The following is a 19,211-nucleotide window of genomic DNA, read 5'->3' as shown; positions in this document are numbered from 1 at the left end:
CTTTGGTGCTGTGTGTGTTACCCGCGTGGGATACTTTGCACCCATTCCACACTGGAGATGCTGGCTGGTCCCTTGCCCATAAATGATGCCCATGAAGGACTGGGCTGGGTCACATTTTCTGTCCCCATGGGAACAACGCTAGGGGGTCCAGCACTTTGAGCAAGTCTGGGAGAGGGTGAATGAGAAAAAAGAGGAAACTGCTCCCTCCCCACAAGCAACATCTGGTTTTACCCCAGTATGTCCACCCCTGCCTTCTGCAGATGGGTGGCAGAGGGGTGAGAACCCCCTCCCCAGAAATGTGTGGCCCCAAGCCAACTGAGCAGGAGCTGCAATGGGGGGAAAAAAACGTCTCAGCTTTAGGAACTCGAAGGAAGAGGCCTTGACAGGCAAGGGGGAGGCAATAGAGGCTCGCAGTGTGAAACTGGTGGCACCTGGTGATGGTGACTCCAGGGTCACTAGCCTGGGGACAGAGGCAACCTGCAGAGAAGGAGCCCCAAAACACCAGCACCGTGCAGCCCAGCGAGGGAGCGCAGGCGGCAGATAAGAACATGTTGAGGAAAAACACAAACCAGAAGCTCCCGAGGAATTTTGGAAAGGAAATGGGGAATTAACTGCAGAAAGAAAAAAAAAAGAAAGAAAGAAAAGAAAGAAAGAAAAAAAAAGAAAAAAAAAAAAAGCAGAGAAGGAGTGGGAAGGCATGGCATTTGCTGGCTCACAGCAAGCCACCCTCATCCCCCAGTGCACAATGCACCCACCTGCATCTCTACTGCTGCTTTTGGGGTGCCCATAACCATCCCCCTTTCATCCTCTTTACTTGTTTTACCCCTCCACCTCCGCACAGGCCCCTCAGCGCGGGGTCCTGAGCGGCCCCCTCCATCCGCTCCTCGCCCTGCAGCTATTTCGGAGGAAAGCAGGAGGTATTTTTAGTGCTGCCGGCTCCCAGGAGAAGCTCAGAGCCTCTGAGCCGCAGCAGTGCTGGCGCCAGAGAAACTGCCGCTGCTCTGGCTGATATTTCTTGTCTAATTAAACTCAATCCATCCCGGGGGCCGGGGCTTGGCCACCAACTCAGTGAGGAGGGGAAGGAGCAGAGCAGAGAGCTGTGGGCTCCAATGGATGCTGGGAATCGCTGTCAGCACGGGAAAAGGCAGGGATGTGACTTAGGGGGTGGAGGGGTCACTTTGTTTAGCCAGGAATAGGGGAGCAGGACAGCCCCTAAAGGGGCAGTGAATGGGGACTGAGGGGTGCAGAGCACAGCCCTAATCGCGCTGTTGGGTTGTGGGGGGATGTTATTCATTAGCCCCCATGGTGCCGGGGTTAACAGGATGCAAAGAGCTCCCACTGCTCGAAGGGAGCCCCAGCAAAGAGGGATCCCCTTGGCAAACAAAGGCCAGAACAGAGCTGGAACCATGCGGCGGCTCCAACATTCCCCAGTTAACCCACATCTGGTGAGCAGTGCTGTGGTTACGCCTCCTTCCCCAGCCCACCTTAGAGGATCGGGGGAGGGGGAACGGCTGCAGAAAACACAGCAGCCCCATGCTTGCTGTCGGGTTGGGACTTTTTTTCCTTTTTCCCCCCCATACAAAGAGAACAGAGCATTTATTCCTGTGCTCCCATAGAATCAGAGATACATTCCCAGCGATCTGGACACCGAGCTGGCATTCCAAGCAACAGTATATTTTATATAACTGATTTTTTTTTTGTTGTTTTTACCACTTTATAAAGCCATACAATGAACTGCAGAGAATCAGACATCTGTACAAAGGGGAAGACAAAAGCGGAGTGACATTCACACGCGGACACGGTGCGACCGAAGTCATCTTTACACGCGCGACAACACCATGGGCACAGAGATACAAAATATAACAATTTTTTTTTCCATCTATATAAATACACAGAAAGGGGCAAGTCTGAAAGTTTTAAACTGTTCATTAACACTGATTAGCAAATAAATCTGTAACGTTCCCAAAGTAACAAAGACAACGGGAATAAGAAAAAAAAACACACGCAAAACAGGGCGGCATTGGATCTGCCAACAGAAATGTTGGGTTGCTTCCTTTTTTTTTTTCTTCTTTTTTCTCCTTTTTAAGGAAAAGAAAAAAAAAAATAGTAACCCCAAACCAACCTCGCAATTTGCAAAACAAACGAACGGAATCAAACAAGCCCCTGCGGGCTCCTTTGCTGTCTGATCTCCCTGCCTGCTCCAGCGGGAAGGGTTCCATTTGCTGCTGCTGATGCTGTCTGGGTTTTTGGGGCGGCCGGCTCTGTACCTGCCCGACCTGCTGGGCAGGGTGTGCTCCGGTTTGGTTGTTTCATTGCTAAAAAATCAATGCCCGGAGGCTGTGGCCACATCCAGGTGTTTCCTGGAGGCTGGGACAAAGCCTGGCTCTGCTTGTGGGACCCCTTCCCACAGCACCAATCTGCAGGAGGGGCTGGGTTTTCTCCCCACCAGCCCCATCCAATTCCAACAATTCCACGACTCTATGATTTTCCATGCTTGGTTTGATCAGCACGTGGTGCATCCAGAGCAACCCAAACCTGGCTTCATTCAGTTGGTTACTTCCAACTGGAATGAACCGCTCACTGCACAAAGGGTTCATCCCTCCAATAGACAGCAACACGGCCAAACCCCCAAACAACTACCAGGGCAGATGGGAGCCCCCCAGGAGCCTTTCTATAAGGCAGCAACACCGACAGCAAAGGGAGGAGGGGATGGAATAGAAAGGTTCTCCAAAGAACAAATCAACACAAAAAGGTGACGTACGACAAATGTACACACGCAAAAAATATATATATATAATGTGGGGAAAAGTGCGTTTTTAAGGATATCTTTGGCAAGAATATATGCAGTTCTTTGTGCAGGAAGGAGGGATGTGTTGGTGTGTGTGTGAGAGAGAGACAGAACGCCCAGCGGTGTGGTTACAGCGGGACACGCGCAGGGTGAATGCGCACAAGCTCAGCTCTCTGATACTGCGACTGCATGGCAAAGCCAAAGAAAAACCAAAGGATCTCTTCCGTCCCTTTTGTAAAGAAAAATAAGGACACGGTGCTGGGTCCCCAACCGCCGGGGAGGTACAGCCAAAAATGTAACTTTTAAAAGGAGATAAAGAAGGAAAGTGCCTTAAAGGGAGCTGACAAACACCCGCTGACATCATTGGAAGCTCTATGTTAAACACTACACAATGGTTAATGTTTGCCATTCGGATACAGGCCACATCTCCAGCCTGAGCATCAGCGTGGAGCCTTGAAGCAGGCGTGATCCTGCCAGCACCTCTGGGTGCTCCCATCTGCTTCGCCCTATGGGACGGGAAGGTGAAGGGGAGGCTGAAGCACCGAGGCAGCAGATTAAAATAAAATTACATTATTATCATCTCTTTTCTTTCTTAGCAGTGAGAAAACCAAGTCTGAAAAATAGAGACTTTCAAAAAATATATATTTATATATCTATAAACACAGTGTTTCCTCTAATCGGTTAATGGCAGGGTGAGGAGATTACGGGTGAGATCGTCTCTCGTCTTGCTTGAATTTCGCAGAAGGAGGGAATCGCTTTTGAAACATCATTAGAAAGAAATAAAATACATGAAAAGGTCTTCACATCCACGCAGATAGGTGGAGCAAGGAGGAGGGAAGCCCCCGTCCTCCCCGCATCCCACCGCAGTCTTGCACCCAAATCCCCGCTACGCGCCCATCGCTCGCCGTACACCAGCCTCTGGCCACGCCGGCCCCTCCATGCCCACGCCATTGCTCTCTCGTGCACACACACACGCACCCGGTCACACGCATGTCCCCCGCGTGGCACCCGCACGCCCCATGGGTGCTTCCCTTGCACCTAATTCACTTCTGACATGCAGGTGTTTGCCCCCCGGGTGGGGGAAGGTGGATAGAACAGGATGGGGGGGGAGGGGGGGGGGGGAAAATCGATGCACAGAAAGCAAAATATGGCAAAAAATAAATATCTTCAGAATGTCAATTTAACCTTTTTTTCCTTTCTTCCTCCTTAAAATTTTGTTAGCTTACAGTATTTTGTCAGTATAGCTCCTATATATATTATAGCTATCAAGGCAAGGGTGGTCTGAGGGAGGTGAGCTCTTTGGGGGGCTGCAGCAGTAGGAGTCTAATTGTTTGCCCCCAGCAGGCTATCTGGATCACTCCGCATCAAAACTTCACCAAAAATAAAACCCACAGAACGCAACTCCTGGACTTCTGTGCTCTTAGCACAGTGCTCAGCTCTGCCCCAAACCTGCGTACTGGACCTGCATGCTGCTCCCCACTGACTGCCACCAGGCCCACGTACAGGGCTGGGACCTCTGCTCCCCAAAATCACAATGCTCAGCCACAAGGGCACGGGGCCCTTGGCCCCTGCATATCCCTACACACAGGGAAAAGCCTGCAGTGCATTTGGGGTGTGCACCTTCAACCATGGGGAAGGCAGAGGGTGGCTCTCGGAGGACCTGTGGCCTCCCCACCGAGCCAAAGCTGCCCAGCAATGGCTGGTCCTTTGTTGTTTTTTCTTTTTTGTTTTCCTTAATAAATTTTATACCTTTTTTTTTTTTTTAACGTGGCCTCCAAAAATAAAAATGAGAGAAAGCGCCTGAGTTACTTGTAGTCATTCGCCTTTCGTGCAACTTGAACGTCCATGCAATTTAAAAACTGCTTGCATATCTCCAAAGAGAGAGATAGTGCCGGCCACGGGTCCACTGCTCCGCACAGGAAACGCACCTGTGCAAGCATCTGCTATTATTATTATTATTATTATTACTATTACTACATCATTTTTCTTTTTTTTTCCCCATTAAGAGAATGTGTGACAGGCCACAGGAGAAAACTGTCAAAGGGGACTGGTGACAGGAGGGAAAAGATGGGCAAGGAGGTGCCTTCCTTCCTCCACCAGCCCAGGAACATCCTCCTCCCCCAGGCACGGAGCACAGGAGCTGCCCAGGAGCAGAGGAGATGCTGCACCGCCCCACTGTGGGTGAACTGTGATGTCTCACCTGTGCTGGGCTCTGGGCCAGCAGCTGAGGGTAGCCCAAAGCCAAACACCCAGGAGACAAGAGAGCTTAGGACCAAGCCGTCACATGCACCAGCAGGATGGCCAGCAGGGTTTGGTGTAAGCTGGCAAGACCTTCTGCTGCAGCATGGCAAGGAGAGGATTCCAATGGCATCTCCTCCAGTGTCCTGCAGACCTGAGCCCACGCTGCAGCAGAGCGTTATCCTGTCGGCTGTGTCAAACACGCAGCATCAGATGTTCCCCGATGAAGGCTTCTTTCACGGCCTTTGCTGTTTTGTCTTTCCTTTCTCCAAAGGACGGCCCCGTGTTTGGTCTGGAGCAAACATCACCACTTGGTGCAGCCTCAGGACTGCAATGCCGAAAGCTGGGAACCCGTCTCGCTGCCACCTTCACTTTGGTCACCTTCCCTGCGGTGGGACATGCATCTGCATCCTCTCCTTGTTTGGCGTGACTTCATGGCTCTGTTACATAGGTGTGTGGTTTGATTCCTCTATGTGTGTGTTCAGCTTGTGTCGAGTTTTTAGGGGTTTTTTTGTTCTGTTGCATTTTTTTGTCGTTGTTTACTGTTTTCCTCCACAATTCCAACCCTTCCCCCCCCCCCGATTCACTTCCCTCTCCCACAATGCACTTCCTCACACTCCTTCTCGGATCAGCTCCAAGTCCTTCTCCAAAATTCAAGAATCACCCGCAAGCACCGGCTCATCTTTTCTGGCCGGAGCCAAGCATGACCCTGGAGACAAAGTTGACAATGGCTGCAGCCGGCTGGTCTGGGTCCAGCTCTGCAAAGAGGTGGCAGATGTTGTCTGTGGTGCTCCCTTGCTTCCTGGCCACAAAGCCGAAGAGCCTGGGTGAGGAGAAGGCAAGAAGGCTCAGTGAGGTTTGCCAGCGCTGCTCACCCAAGGAACACCACCCCCCCCCCTCTTCCAATACGGTCACATCAACCCTCTGCTCTTCAACATCCATCTCACGTGGCCCACAGGGAAGCATCCTACGCCCCAAAGAGCCCACATGAAGACCAGCCTAACCCTTCTCTTGCGGCTGGCTTTTTGAAGACCAACACTGTTGATCAAACCCTCCTCACTCTGACCGTGCCAGTCACCCACCCCATGACTGTCCCCAGACACGCAAGGGATCCCATAACACTGGGGAAAGGCCACACGGGGACACCGAGAGTGCAGACCCACACACTGCTGCCCACAGAGCTGGATGAGACCATGTGGTTATTTCTGTCTGTCTCTCCCCCAATAAATGAAATGTCTTTTTTTTTTTTTTTTAATTAGAACGTGCAAACTGAAGTTATAAATATGGGGGAACAGAATGTGAGGCAGGCTCAGGCTGTGGCATTTCTAATTGGAGAGGGGAAACATCCCAGCAGCTGGACACCCTAATAAAAACTCCTTTGCTAACACAATAGCTAAAATTAGTGGGAACTAACCCCTGGAACTGGGCTCAGTTCCTGGAGCTGTGCACTCATGCTTGGGTGAAAAGTTCCTATAGCAAGAAGAGCCCATCCCTCAGGCAACCAAGTCCACCACGTGGAGGCACCCCCCAGCCAGGGGTTCCTGGAGGTAATGCTCAAATGCAAGTGGGTTCCACTCCCAGCAACTGGGAGGAACTGAGCACACAAACACTTACTTGGCTGGGCCGCTGCCGTCAGTTTTAGTCCACCTGCAATGAAAACAAGTGTTAGGAATAGTACCTCCTGCATGCCACGGGAGCAAGGGGGACAGAGAAAAGCAAAGACCTGCTCAAAGCAGCATGGATGTCTGGGGGAGGGAAAAGGGCAGAGGAAACATGCTCCCCAAGGGTTAGGGCACTTACTTTCGTTCCTGGGGGTCCAAATCACAGAAGGTGACGGTATTGAGGGGATAATGTCGTCGGAAGAACAATCTGAAACACAAGGCACAGAGTGTCACAGCCAGTCAGCCCTCACCTCTTCCCATCGCAGCTCCCCCAGTTGCCCCCTAGGATACTCTGCAAGTCAGGGCCAAGGTCGGTGACCAGGCTTACATCCCTGAGGGACATCCTTCATGCTCCCAGCCTAACACCCATGTCCCACACACGCCTGGATGCTGGGAACCCAGGGACATAGCAGCAGGGGCTCTTACTTCCTCTGGTTGTCAGTTAAGGTGATGCCTTGTGCAGAGACTTTGAAGTGGACAATCGTAGCAGTCGGCGTGGGGTCAGCCACCAGAGTCTCTGCCACAGCCTTGGAGATGGCCTGGGGGCCCGTGAGTGACTCCATCTCCACGGAATTGATGAAGAGGACATTGCAGGCTGGAACGGGGAAAAGCAGAAGTGGGGTCAGCCACAGCTCCAGACCACATTCTCCCTGTAGCAGCCCCTCTCTACTCACCCGCACCCTGTTTGAGAAGGTCTGTAGCTGAGTTGGTGGCCGACGCAGCATCTTTCTTTTCCTCCATGGGATCTAGAAGAGATGGGACATGACTGCTGACCCCTGCCTGGAAACCTACCAGGTTTCCCTCAGTATCTGCTGAGGACAGATGCACCATCCCCCTTCCAACTGCTGAGCATTGGATACAAGTACTACTGGGATCCTGGGGATAAAGGGGAAAGCCCAGCCTGGCTCTGAACCATCTGAGCACAGGAATGAGGCACGACTCATAGTGCAGGGCACATCACTACAGCCAGCCCTCCTGGGGAAACACAGCTCATGCATGGTTTCTGTCTGGATGAGGAGTTCCCACCCCAAGGAGCAGAGGGGCAGTGCCACCCTACGCTGCTGGCTCTGGCTTTTACCTCGGTCAGGAATGACCAGCTTGCAGGGCAGGGCCAGAGGCATGATGGAGTGCTGGTAAACCAGAGCCGACAGGCAGCCTGGGGAGAGAAAGAGAAGGTGAGTGCAGGGCTGTGAACACACCTGCCTAGCACAGGAGCTTGTCAGAGCACTAGTGCTCTGGACGGACAAAAGCACACATGGCATTTCCCCTCTCTGAAGCCACTGTACCCATGGGGGCTCATCTCCACCCTGCCCAGCAGCATCATTTGTCCTCCCAAAAGCTCAGGGACAGCTTGCTCTGCTCTGACATGACAGAAAAGAAAAGACATCCAACCATACCCAGGGTACTCACCGAAATTAGGCTCATTAGGGCATCCTTTTAGTTTCACACCCCGTGGGCTTGTCTCGATGAGGAAGTGCCTCACCAGCTCATTGGTGATGTCTCCTGAGAAGAGACCAAACGTTTGGTCACACCACACTCATCCTTCTCCTCCCTCCACCATCCACTGCAATCCCATGGGCTCACCCACAGTCACCCTACTGGAACCAGATCCCTTGCACACTCCAAGCTGTGGTGCTGGTGGACTGTGCCCATTTCACCATGCCAAAGCCCTCTATGTCTGGTATATCCCATGCCCTGGGGCATGGCAGAGATCACCAGGGAGGGGTTCTGCCACATCAGCGCATACCCAAGGGCAGTCTGGCTCGTAGGCCTGGCTGCCTGCTCAATAGGAACAATAGAAAACATCTCTGTGTGGGAAGGAGGAGGACACATAATACCTTTCTTGTTCTGCTGCATGACGGTGGGAGGCGGGGAAGCTACTTTCATGGCAAGGCCATAGGCTCCCCGGAAAGAGTGGCTGTCCCGGATGATGAAAGCCCCTGGCTCCCTGTCCTTCAGGAGTGCGATGGCTGGAGGAGAGAAGGGCAGAGCTCAGACCTGGCATATCGAGAGGCAGCGTGCCCTCTAACACCAGCAGGCACACCCCAGCTCACTCCTTTGTTGAACATCACCTACGCACCTTGCTCCCGGGAAATGTCCGGCTTGTACCAGTACTTGGAAGTGTCCTGCACAAACTTCACGTTGGCACGAGTCTCAGGACTGATGTCTGCAGGAAGGGAACAGGAGATGAAAAATGCCAAAGGAGACTCTACCTAAAACTCATACTTGAGTTTTTGGCAACTCCCACCTGGTTGATCTTTAGGAATATGGGTACCTTCACCTCCTTACAGCCCCAACACGTTGCCTTAACCCCAACTTGATGTTCACTGGCAGCTCATGCAGCCCCTGGGCTCTTCTCAAAATGAAAGGTAACGCACTGGCACAGACTGCCCAAAGACATGGTACTCTATTTAAATCTCACTGTGGGACCTGGAAGATCCCTTTGTGATCTGGTCAGAGAGGTTCATGCACTTCCCATCATGCCCACAGCTACGCCAGTGCTGAGAGGATGCCACTCCCCACGGTGGCTCCTGGCCATTGCCAGTCATGGGGCCACTTCAGGCGCCAGTGGGCCCATGAAGAGCCACCTGCTTGGCAGCCAAACCGGAGTGGCAGCTGGAGCCACCGCTGCCCCAGCGCTTTATTTCCTGACTCCTATCAGCCTAATCTCGGCGTCTAAGTGGCGGCTTGAAATGGGAGCACGGGACGGCGAAACAGGCGCGGCAGCATGCAGGGCACGGCACCCCCTTGGAAACAAGGAGGGGGCCCAGAGCATAGCACTGGGAGCTCCCTGGGGCGCAAACACCAGGAGCGGGGCCAGGAGGTCGGCACGTCCCCATGACAGAGAGAAGCCAGGCGGATGCGAGCTGCCTGCAGGCACTTTGATCTTCCCCATACACAAATCCCCACGATGTTTACGCCAGCATGACGGCGTGCTCCCGATGCAGAATTGGTATTTTTCCTGTTTGGATTCGCCATTTTTGAAAAGCAAAGCAATCAGGAAACATTCCAAGCCTCAGCGGTGCTGCAAGTTCACAGCTGGGCACGAGTACATCAGGACATAACCCCATGGGACGGCGATGAGAAGGGGACACGGGACAGCAGGCAGCTGTAGAGAGACGGAGATGACAGCATCCCTTACCTGGCATGGAAAACTTGGAGAAATCCGGCAGGGTGTGGGAAAAAGCCACAGCACTGCCACTGCTGGGGCTGGACATGCCGCTGGAGAGGGGCGAGGAGGCCTTGCCATTGACTGTGGCGTAGTTGGGCAGGCTGTTGGAGCGCTCGCCGGCTGACATCCGCCTCTTCTCAGGCAGCGCGGGCTGCAGAGTGGGGCTGCCCTGGCGGTAGGCGGCGGAGTCCGGGGAGGAGGAGTGCGGCGTGCTCGTGCCAGGATAGTACGCCGGAGAGACAGGGAAGGATGGAGTGGAGGGAGGCTGGTAGCCGGATGCACTGCTCTGCCGGGACAGCGTCGGGCGCCTCTCCTCCGGGCTGGAGTAGCCGTACACGGGGCTGCCGGAAGGCACAGCTGCCATCTGATGCCGGGCAAGGCTGGGGCTCCCCGGTGGCATGTGGGGGGACACGGTGTGCCGGCCCAGCCCGGGGCTGCCAGGCGTGCTGGCAACAGCGGGGTTGGCAGCTCTTCGCCCAAAGCCAGGGCTGGGTGGCGTGTTGGTAGCCACTGTCCGGTGCAGGGTGCGGGGGCTCCCTGGCAGTGCGTGGACACCCAACACGTTCACCTGTGGCTGCTGCCGAGCCTGGGGGTCTGGCTGGAAGCCGCCTCGGCCATCAGGGTAGTCAGGGCTGGCATAGGGAGAGCCCAGTGTTCCCGCTTGGAAGGATGATGGAGACGAGGTTTGGTAGCTGCTGTGAGCAGAAGGCGTCTGCGAGACGATGGGCGACCGGTAAGCTGGCTCAGCCACAGCGTGGGGAGGCGTAACCGTGCCGTGGGGGCTGCCCTCTGATGGGTAGCTGCGGAGGGAGACACTAAAAAGAAATTGGGAGAATTCAGCTCCACCGCACTCCTGTTGCTGGTTGGGCCCCTCCTCCAAGCAGGCGCCGGAAAGCTGAGGCATGGCATCAGTAAGCAGTTCAATAGCAGTGGTGGGATGTGTCCTGCCAGCTGCAGGAAGCAACTGGAGGCAGCTTCAGTTCCCACACACAACAATTATCCACCTAAATATGGGGAGAAGGAGCCTTTTCTCAGTTCCTCTCCCAGCAAAAAGGCAGGTTCGTTCAACCCTGCTGCCTTCTCCAATGGACAGGGTGGAAGGGACAGGGATGGATGGCACCATTGCACTGCAAGGGAGCCAAGCTCCCAGGGTTGGCAGGCTAACACAGACCCCATGCCTCCGGCAGACCTACACTTCCATACTCACCCGTCCACGCTGTGGATGGGGCTGCTGGTAGAGACGGGGCTGGGCACAGTGAAGGAGTTGCCAAAGGCACCGTTTCTGGCAGGCACCTCCAGGCCTGCAGGCTGGGCAGCTGGCAGGTTCCCTGCCCTGCCAGTTGTGGCCGTCCTGGCCACTGATTCAACATAGCTTCTGGGCTCTGCAGAGAAAGAAAAGGGATGAGCTGACACAGGAATGGGGCCATGCCCTTTCCTGTATCCCCATCTCAGACAGAGAAGGTGCCTGAGCTGAGCTCCTCCAGCCCCCCGTGGGCTGTGCAAAAACATAGGGCTCATCTGGGCCTTGGCATTTCTTCCCTGGCATGCTGAAAGCATCAGGCACAGAGACAGGAAGGTTATGCCCAGTCCTATCCCCAAGGAAACAGAGCACATAGGGCTACGTGGTACGACCCATCATTACCCAGTGCCACGCCACAGCCCCTCTGCCAGGCTCTCAGTCAGCGTCCCTCCCAGGCTAGGATACCACAGGGCACGCGTTATGCTCCATGCTCATCCTCAGCCCCTAAAAATAGAGCCAACTGCACAGCACAACCCACGCTGACTCACAGCAGGACTGCGCTGCCCTGCACAGCCCACCTCCCCCAGCACCTCCAGCATCTGGGAACAGAGAGCAGCCTCAGCTATTTCCACTAAAGCATCCAACATTTTACCCCGTCCCTGCTTGAAACTGGAATCCGTGAGCACTCCCAATAAAAGCAGTTTTCCTTTGGAGACAATGAGCTATCCCATACCAGGAGTTTTGGGCCAGGCATCCTTGTAGGTCCCCTACTCCAGGCTGGCCATGCCCAGAGCAACTCCACAGCACTAATTAGCATTACAAACATTATTATTATTATTATTAGTCATAACAGCCAGGCTCCAGCTAATTCCACAGGCAAAACAGCTAGTGAGACCAATGCAAAGCTCTATGCTCAGGATTGCAAGGAAAAACACGGTCACAGGTTCCCCTGATCCTCCCATGTCCCCATGCCAGCGTCCCATCTGCCTGCAAGAGGAATCAACACTGCAAAGCTCATCTCCCTGCCCAGCCCAGGAAAGAGCCAAAATCAGACTGAAGACGTCAGCTTGTGCTGAGCACCCAGCGAGACACGTGGTCAGAGTGACAGGGACAAGGCAGTGCCCAAGGAGACAGCCGGGGCAGCTGCAAGAAACACAGCGCTGCCTGGGTAATTAAAATTAATTTTGCTGCTACTCACATCTCCCACCCATCTCCCCACCCCAGCCTAAAATTAGCCAGACAGTACATATGAGTCAGCCTGCAAGAGGTTAAGAGCAAACGGCTGCAAAAATACCAACCCCTCCTGCAAACGTGGAGGCCACAGGGAGGCAGGAACAGGGCTCCAGGACAAGGACAGCAGGCAGGAGAGCCCACGCGTGTGCATCTATGTGTGCCACAGTGACATGTGACACTGCAGGCACATGTTGGAGTTGTTTGGTTCAGTATAAAAAATGAGAGGGGGGAGGGAAAGGACAAGTTTGGGGCAGGGTTATTTTTTTCTAGGTTGAAAATTCAGATCTTGCTTCCTTGTGTTTTCTCAGAAGAGGCTGCAGAGATGGGAAGGCAGCAGGGGAACAGAGAAGTCATGAGTCACATGGGGGGTGGGCAGTGATTTGGGAACTCCAATCAGAGCTGTGAAATACCCAACCCGGTGCCTAAAACCTGTCCTAAAGCCTTCCTCGAAGGCACAGGTCACACTCCAGCACTGCCCATCCAGGGGATGGGGAGGGGCTGAGCACAGCCCCCCCGGTCCCAGCAGGATGGAAACTCCATGGAGCAGGGTGATGAGGTTGTCCTGGGCTCAGGGGAGCTGCTGGTGGGAGCTGCATCCACCCCAAACCATGTCCAACCTCTCCCATCCAAGCCACAATGCCATGGGGTGAACCACACTATTCTTCTAGCACCCAAAATTACATCTCCTCTCCCAGCCAGCCCAAATCCAGCATCTAAGCCCTCCCATTTTGCTGGATGTCCCTGTGTCCCCAAAATGACAACCCCACATTTCCCACCACTTCCCCAAAGCCAAAACACCAGATTCAGCCCACACAAGCCACCACATTATCTAAGAGGTTGCAGGATGGAAGCAGGGCAAGAGGTTGGCAGTGGCCACTTGCACAGCCACCATGAGAACACCCATGCTCTGGGCTGGCCACCAATATACAAAGTGGGTCGAGAATCAAGGAATGGAAAAGCAGAGCTTCAGACAGTGGGAAGGAGAGTGCTGGGAGACATAACACAGGAGGAAAAAGCTGGGATTTATCCCAGCTTTTCTTCCTCTGGAGTATCCAAGAAGCTATCGCTGAAAAATCAGCCCTGAGATTGTAGTATTTGTGTTGTTTTCCTGAAACAAACACTTTCTCCGGTGTTACACAACATGCAGGTTGGAGTTATTTGCATTTTGAGGAACTCCCAGGGAGAAATGCTGACAGAGCCACAGGAAGTGCAGCAAACATGCCGAGAGGAGACGTCCCCTCCCTGGGAAGGATCTGGAACAAACAGTTCCCTATCCTGGCCCTGAGGGCCCGAAGTTTCATTAAAGAAGAAAGTAAAACCACCCAACAACTGCAGGCAGCACTTGGGTAATGCAAGGCGCTCCATCCCTGAGGCCACGTGCCACCCCAGAGCCTCACCATCACTGGGGGACACCCAGGCACTGAGCACCCCAGGGCCAGACCAAGGCATCCTTGGAGCTCTCAGCAATGGGCACCCACAGGGAAGAGAGACAGGGAAGGAAAAGCCTTTCTTACCTTCTTCAGAGTCAGCTCCCGCCTCCCCTTCTAGCTCTGAGAGATGGAGGGGAGAGATGGAAGCAGGGCAGAGGTGAACGGAGGGAGGAGTGAGACAGAGGGAGAGAGAAATTAAGTTAAGCAGCATTGCTTTGTGACAGGAGCTCGCAGAAGGCAGAGGACAGCCCCACATCTTCCCAACCCCATATATCTCTGGTGTCCAGCCTGCCCATTCCAGAGGTGATTTCCAGAACTGCTCATCCCCATAAAAATCTGTCCCAAGCACAGAGGAAGAAGTGCCTTCTCCATCTGAGGGAGCCTCCACCCAAGAGGTGCCCTCACAGATGTCCCCCAAGGAAAGCCACCCGCAGTCCCTCACTCTGCACTCACCTCCCACTGGGTGCAGCAGGATGTCAGCTGGGTTATGGGGTTTCAGCCCCAGTGCTGAGAGCGGGGTCTTGGCCAGGCCAGGTGGAGAGCGCACTGTGGGCACCAGGGTTGGGGGAAACAACAGCATTAAGGGCAGGACAGGAAGAGAAGCTTCAGAAAGGCTGCAGTTGGTGCTGTCCAGGAGATAAACCCCATCCCACCGACTGGCTGCGCTCAGGGCTGCCAGGAAGAGGGGATGCCCAACTTTGCAGCAGCATCACCACTTGAAGATGCATAAAGGACAGCATGCGTACAAGCAGTCTGCCCCATCTGGGGAACAGCAGGACACAGAAAGGAGGCAATTCCCAACAGGGCAGGCCCAGCCCCCATCTCTTGACCTCGTCCCATCATAGACATGAAACAACCACCATCACCCCATTCCCCTTCCCCAGCCCTCCCATCCAACCCACTACTCTGCCCATCCCTACACTCAGATGGGTGGAGGCTGGTCTGTTCCAGCACACCCCATTGCTCCAGGACTGCCAACACACCAGCTACCCAGAGAACAGCTTGATGGACAGGTGATGTTTGTACAGAGCTCATTCTCCAAGGGCAGCCAATGCAGATGGAAGCTCTGCACCCTTGTGCCCATACATACATACCAGTGGGAGCTGCCTATGTATGCATGGCAATGGCTATGGCTGCACCAGCAGCACAGGATGACTGCGATTAATGGGAGCATGGCTGTACCACCTGTCCCCTCCTACCCCACAGATCTGCCTCATCTCCCCAGTGCTGCATTTCACCAGCCCTGACAACATCCCAACTTGCTCACCCTCCCCAGCATTCACCTTGGAGCATCTTCCACCATCAGCATCCCAACTTGCAGCAGGGATGCCAGGAGGCGGTGGGCAGTAGGAAAGGCAAACCCCTCTCCTGAGGCTACATTACTCAGGGCAGCCTCAGTTTGGAGCAGCCAAGTCACTGGGAAACCTGGCTTTAGCAAGTGTCTGATTTCCCTAAATGTGATTTCCCCCGGTCCGACCCCTTGTCAGTACTGGCAGACAAACTATGGAGTTCTTCCAGGGCCAGGGACAGAGGTGTCCCCTGTGCAGTGGTTCCTGCATCACTCCAGTGAAACTCTAGTGAAGCCTGAAAGCTTGAGTTTCAAACTTCCTCTTTGACTTCCACTGGACAAGAAATGCTGCTTCTGGGCCACATCCTCTGCCAGGCTGTTCTGTCACCTCTGTGAGTGACTCATCCCCAAAATGAGTCACTGTCCCTCTGCCAAGGGCCTGCTGGGCCCAAGGAACAACGGGGCCATTTCTGAGTTGCCAAATGTCCTGGGGACATTCCCACACTCTGGTCACTGCATCCCATGAAACAGGACTTAAACATCAGTGGACAGTCAGCAGCAGTGCAGGGGAAGCAGCCTGATCTGCAAAGGGCACCAGCTTTGCCGAGTGGGACCAGGACACAGGCTGATTGCCAGCCCTAAAGCATCCTTCTGTGGCCAGTCTATAGAAGGTTATTTTGAGGGGGTAGAGAGGTCGCCATCTTTTCTATGGGTTTCCCAGTTGACCAGCTGCTCCATCACACCAGGGGTCGTCACCAGAACAAGTCACACAAACCCGGTCCCCACAAACCCACCACAACTGCACAGCTGGGGTTAGTCAGAAAAGGAGCCAGAGGAGCGGAGACAGAATACATGCAGCACCCTTCCCAGCCCTATGCCCTTCCTGCCCTAAAAACAGTGAGTGGGAAGTGGGACAGTGTGCAAGAATCTGCCCTGAGCCTCTGACCCTACATCTCCTGCTATCCCCTTATGGCTTTTGTGCTATGCTGGCAGAAAAGATGGAGAGGTGCAGGAATGGGATGGTGCCATCTCTCAGACCCTTCCCCCTCTCCTCATCCCTTCTGTAGAAACACCCCAGTGCGTGGAGGATGGGGAAAAGCCAACAGGACGGTGCCAAGCGTGGGATGTGGAGGAGCAAGGAGGAGGAAGAGGGAGAAAAGGAGTGAGCAATTATCGTGGCAGTGGGTGTCTGGAGCCCGGAGCTGTCTGACCCTTGGCAAATTTCTGGTTTGACGAAAGCCACCCACCGAGCCCTTCCGCCTCCCGGAGCCGCGGCACTTACGGGAGTCGGAGTAAGGGGTTTGTGGCGAGACAGGGAAGGCTGGGGTGGGGGGAGAAATCTCACCGCCGCCAGAGGTCGGGCTGCTGGGGGAGGCACTCTCCATCTCCTCGAAGGCTTCCTTGTAGCTGTGGAGGTGAGGCTGAGGGGAGAGCGGGAGAAAGGGTCGGTCCAATCTGTGCAATGGGCACAAACCTCCAGACGAAATGCTTTCGCCTCCTCACCAAAAGTGCATCATTAAACCCCAGTCTTCCAGGATGCTGCCTCCCAGCCTTCCCTCTCCCTGCCAGCATACCCAGCACCAGTACCCAGCGCACCTCCTTGGGCCTCCCTCCAGGGTTGGCCGCGATGGTGCTGACCACCTCAGGTGAGAGGATGGTGGGGCTGCGGGGTGAGCCAGGCTCCGGCGAGCTCTTCTCATAGTGGCTGTCACTCGGGGTTCGCCTTCGGGTGGAGATGGTGCTCTCCTCTGGAGATTTCTCCCGGGACTGCACCCCTACAGGTAAGCACAGGGCACGGGAGAGGGGTGAGGAGCTGCCAGCTGGGATGGGACTGCTGGGAGATGCTCCAGGGCTGTTCCGAGAGGGTCTGGAGAAGTGGCTCTGCCCGGCAGAGACGGCAGCTTCAGCACTCACCTGCTCCCATCCCATGGCAGCAGGGACAGTTTTGAACCAGATCAGATCTTCTCAGCAGCAGCAGCAAAAGGACAAGCAGAAAAGCAAGCCAGGGCTGCGGCTAGTGGCTGGCTCGCTGTGTTAGCCCTACCAAGCACTGCGAGTCCCATGTTGAGTCCACAGCATTCCCTAGCATCAGGTGTGTGAAGTGTGAGCATCACAGAGCATTCTGCGAGCAGCCTGGAGCTCAGCATAGCACAGGTCTTAGCTGCCTGGGGCTGGTTAGCTCACAACAGTGATCCCAGTTGAGGTGAGGGACGTGGCCCTGACTCTCACAGCATGGCCTGAACACAACCTTCACCCCACCTAGCCCAGCACTGAAGCTTCCCCAGCAGAGGTGCCCAGGTCCCCAGGATGGCTGTGGTGCTGGGTTTGGTGCAGGGGGCTCAGTGGGGGCCATGCAGAGCACAACTCATAGCCTATCTGGGGACTGCCCTGGTTGCCTGCATAGCAGCAAGGCGATCCCCAACCTCAAACACACTGCTGAGGTGACACAAAGTGACAATGGGACTGGCAAAGGTGACAGCACTGTCCCCTCCACTTTTCCCATGCGCCCTGCTGAGAGGGTAAAAAAAAAAAAGAGAGAAAGAGGGAGGAAGGAAAAAAAAAAAATGGAAAAAGGGAAAAAAAAAAATCAAGAGGCCAGCAAAACACTCCAGGAAATGCACTTCTCCAACACCAACTCCTTTCCCACGGGCTCGCAGAGCACAGGCAGCCATCAGCTGCTCCTCCTGCTCATCAGGGCTCCGCGCCTCACGCCCGCTGACCTCTCCTCCCATCCACCCCTGCACTCGCTCGGTGCACGGCCGCAGCCCCCGGCTCCTCCGGCAGCGAGGGAGGGAGGGAGGTGGCTGGGTGCATTTCAAACTAATCAGCGCAGTAAATGGCAGCAACAATAAAATCAACGCTCTGGGGAGCAGCGGCCCGGCTGAGAGGCGGGGGACGCGAGCCAACAGGGCTGGCTCGAGCCGCGGAGGCGGCCTGGAAAATTCCACTCAGAGCGGCTTTGAAACACAACTCCCCGATCCCTTCTGCAGGTGCTTGGGGACGGGTGGCTCAGAGCCCTCAGTGGGGTCTCCAGGATGCTGTGCCACAAGGGGAATATCACACCAGAACGCCCCAAAACCTTCTGCCCTGCTCCTTGGGCTTCTCCAGTTGCACGCGCTTGCCTTGGCTTGCTTTGGACACATTGTGCTCCAGGGCTGTCCCCCAGCACTGCTGCGCTGGGGTGTCCGAACTCAAAGCTGCTGCATGGGGATGGAGAGGGGAATGTGGAGACAATCCCAAGGCCAGGCTGTTTTTCGGGACTTGGATGCCCAGCAGCTTGCAGGCTTTTTTCTGCTCCACTCCCCAGAAATGGAAAACAGACGGGGACGGAGGGGAGGGGAGGGAGGAGGGGAAAAAAGGGACTCATTGTTCAGGAGTCAGGAGTGGGAAACTTCAGAGGCTGCTCGGAGCAAAGCCTGGAGGAAACCCAGGCTCTGCACACAGCCTCCCGACCCCCGGGTGATTTATGTGCTGGAAACTATGCTTGAAAAATAAACCCTCCTTTCCCGCAAAGCCATGCCCCCTCGGCAGATGTGCAGCCCTGCTCGGTTGCACAGCAGTTTCCTGAGGACGCCTTGTCCCTCTGCAGGAGCAGCGTGTCCCCATCATGGCACACCCGAGTGGCCAAAAGTGGGGAAGAATACAGCATCTTGCCCCCGCTCTGTGCCCAGACTGCTTCCCCTTCCCCAGGGTGATGTCACTCCCGGAGCCAGACAGCTAAAATCTCATTCCCTCTCTGCATGAAGAACAGCAGCAAACACTGCTCCATAGCGCACACCACAAGACCCAAATTTTTCCATCCCACCAGTCACAGACGCATCTACTGTTCTCCTCTATCCTGGGATGCTTCATTAATGTAGTATCAATGTTTCACCCCAAAAAGCACCGTGGCACTGATGCAGTGTCCCTGCTGTGAGCAGCACACTCCAGGATTCAACCCCGCCTTCAATTTCCCAGCCCATCTCAAAGGGATTCACGTCAACACCACAGACGAGAGGCCAGCCCAGATGGGGACAACCCCAGCACCGATTCAGCCACATTCCCCTGTGCCAAGGGCTTGGTAGGCTCATACTTCTTCCATCCTCCTGTGGGGCTTCCCCTCCCTCCATCCCACATCCATGCAACACACGGAGCACTCAGCATGCAGGGAAGGAGAAGGAA

The 19,211-nt window shown here is 54.8% G+C and overlaps 1 protein-coding gene across 9 annotated transcripts in view; it reads right to left on the bottom strand.

Annotated features, from left to right (window-relative positions):
* Positions 1-4,732: 4,732 nt before the first annotated feature.
* TNS1 (tensin 1) overlaps positions 4,733-19,211 on the bottom strand; it is a 38,509-nt gene continuing 24,030 nt past the window's right edge. For 4 of the 9 annotated variants that reach the window (XM_065750567.1, XM_065750569.1, XM_065750572.1 and 1 more), the window contains 15 exons: positions 16,647-16,825; positions 16,333-16,471; positions 14,216-14,308; positions 13,847-13,882; positions 11,067-11,241; positions 9,830-10,674; positions 8,768-8,854; positions 8,526-8,657; positions 8,098-8,190; positions 7,766-7,843; positions 7,362-7,433; positions 7,114-7,282; positions 6,827-6,895; positions 6,641-6,673; positions 4,733-5,849 (listed from right to left, as the gene is read on the bottom strand). In XM_065750567.1, the coding sequence (XP_065606639.1) occupies positions 5,705-5,849; positions 6,641-6,673; positions 6,827-6,895; positions 7,114-7,282; positions 7,362-7,433; positions 7,766-7,843; positions 8,098-8,190; positions 8,526-8,657; positions 8,768-8,854; positions 9,830-10,674; positions 11,067-11,241; positions 13,847-13,882; positions 14,216-14,308; positions 16,333-16,471; positions 16,647-16,825 (2,345 nt within the window). In that variant the 3' untranslated portion in view covers positions 4,733-5,704. The remainder of the gene's footprint in view (positions 5,850-6,640; positions 6,674-6,826; positions 6,896-7,113; positions 7,283-7,361; positions 7,434-7,765; positions 7,844-8,097; positions 8,191-8,525; positions 8,658-8,767; positions 8,855-9,829; positions 10,675-11,066; positions 11,242-13,846; positions 13,883-14,215; positions 14,309-16,332; positions 16,472-16,646; positions 16,826-19,211) is intronic. The other 5 variants (XM_065750570.1, XM_065750573.1, XM_065750568.1 and 2 more) reach the window with 4 other exon arrangements.

Source organism: Cyrtonyx montezumae, unplaced genomic scaffold (genome assembly GCF_038088225.1).
Source record: "Cyrtonyx montezumae isolate F1298 unplaced genomic scaffold, pur_monq_1.0 scaffold_7, whole genome shotgun sequence".
Classification (NCBI taxonomy): domain Eukaryota; kingdom Metazoa; phylum Chordata; class Aves; order Galliformes; family Odontophoridae; genus Cyrtonyx; species Cyrtonyx montezumae.
Note: the sequence above shows the minus strand (reverse complement) of the source record. Positions and strands in the feature narration are given on the sequence as shown.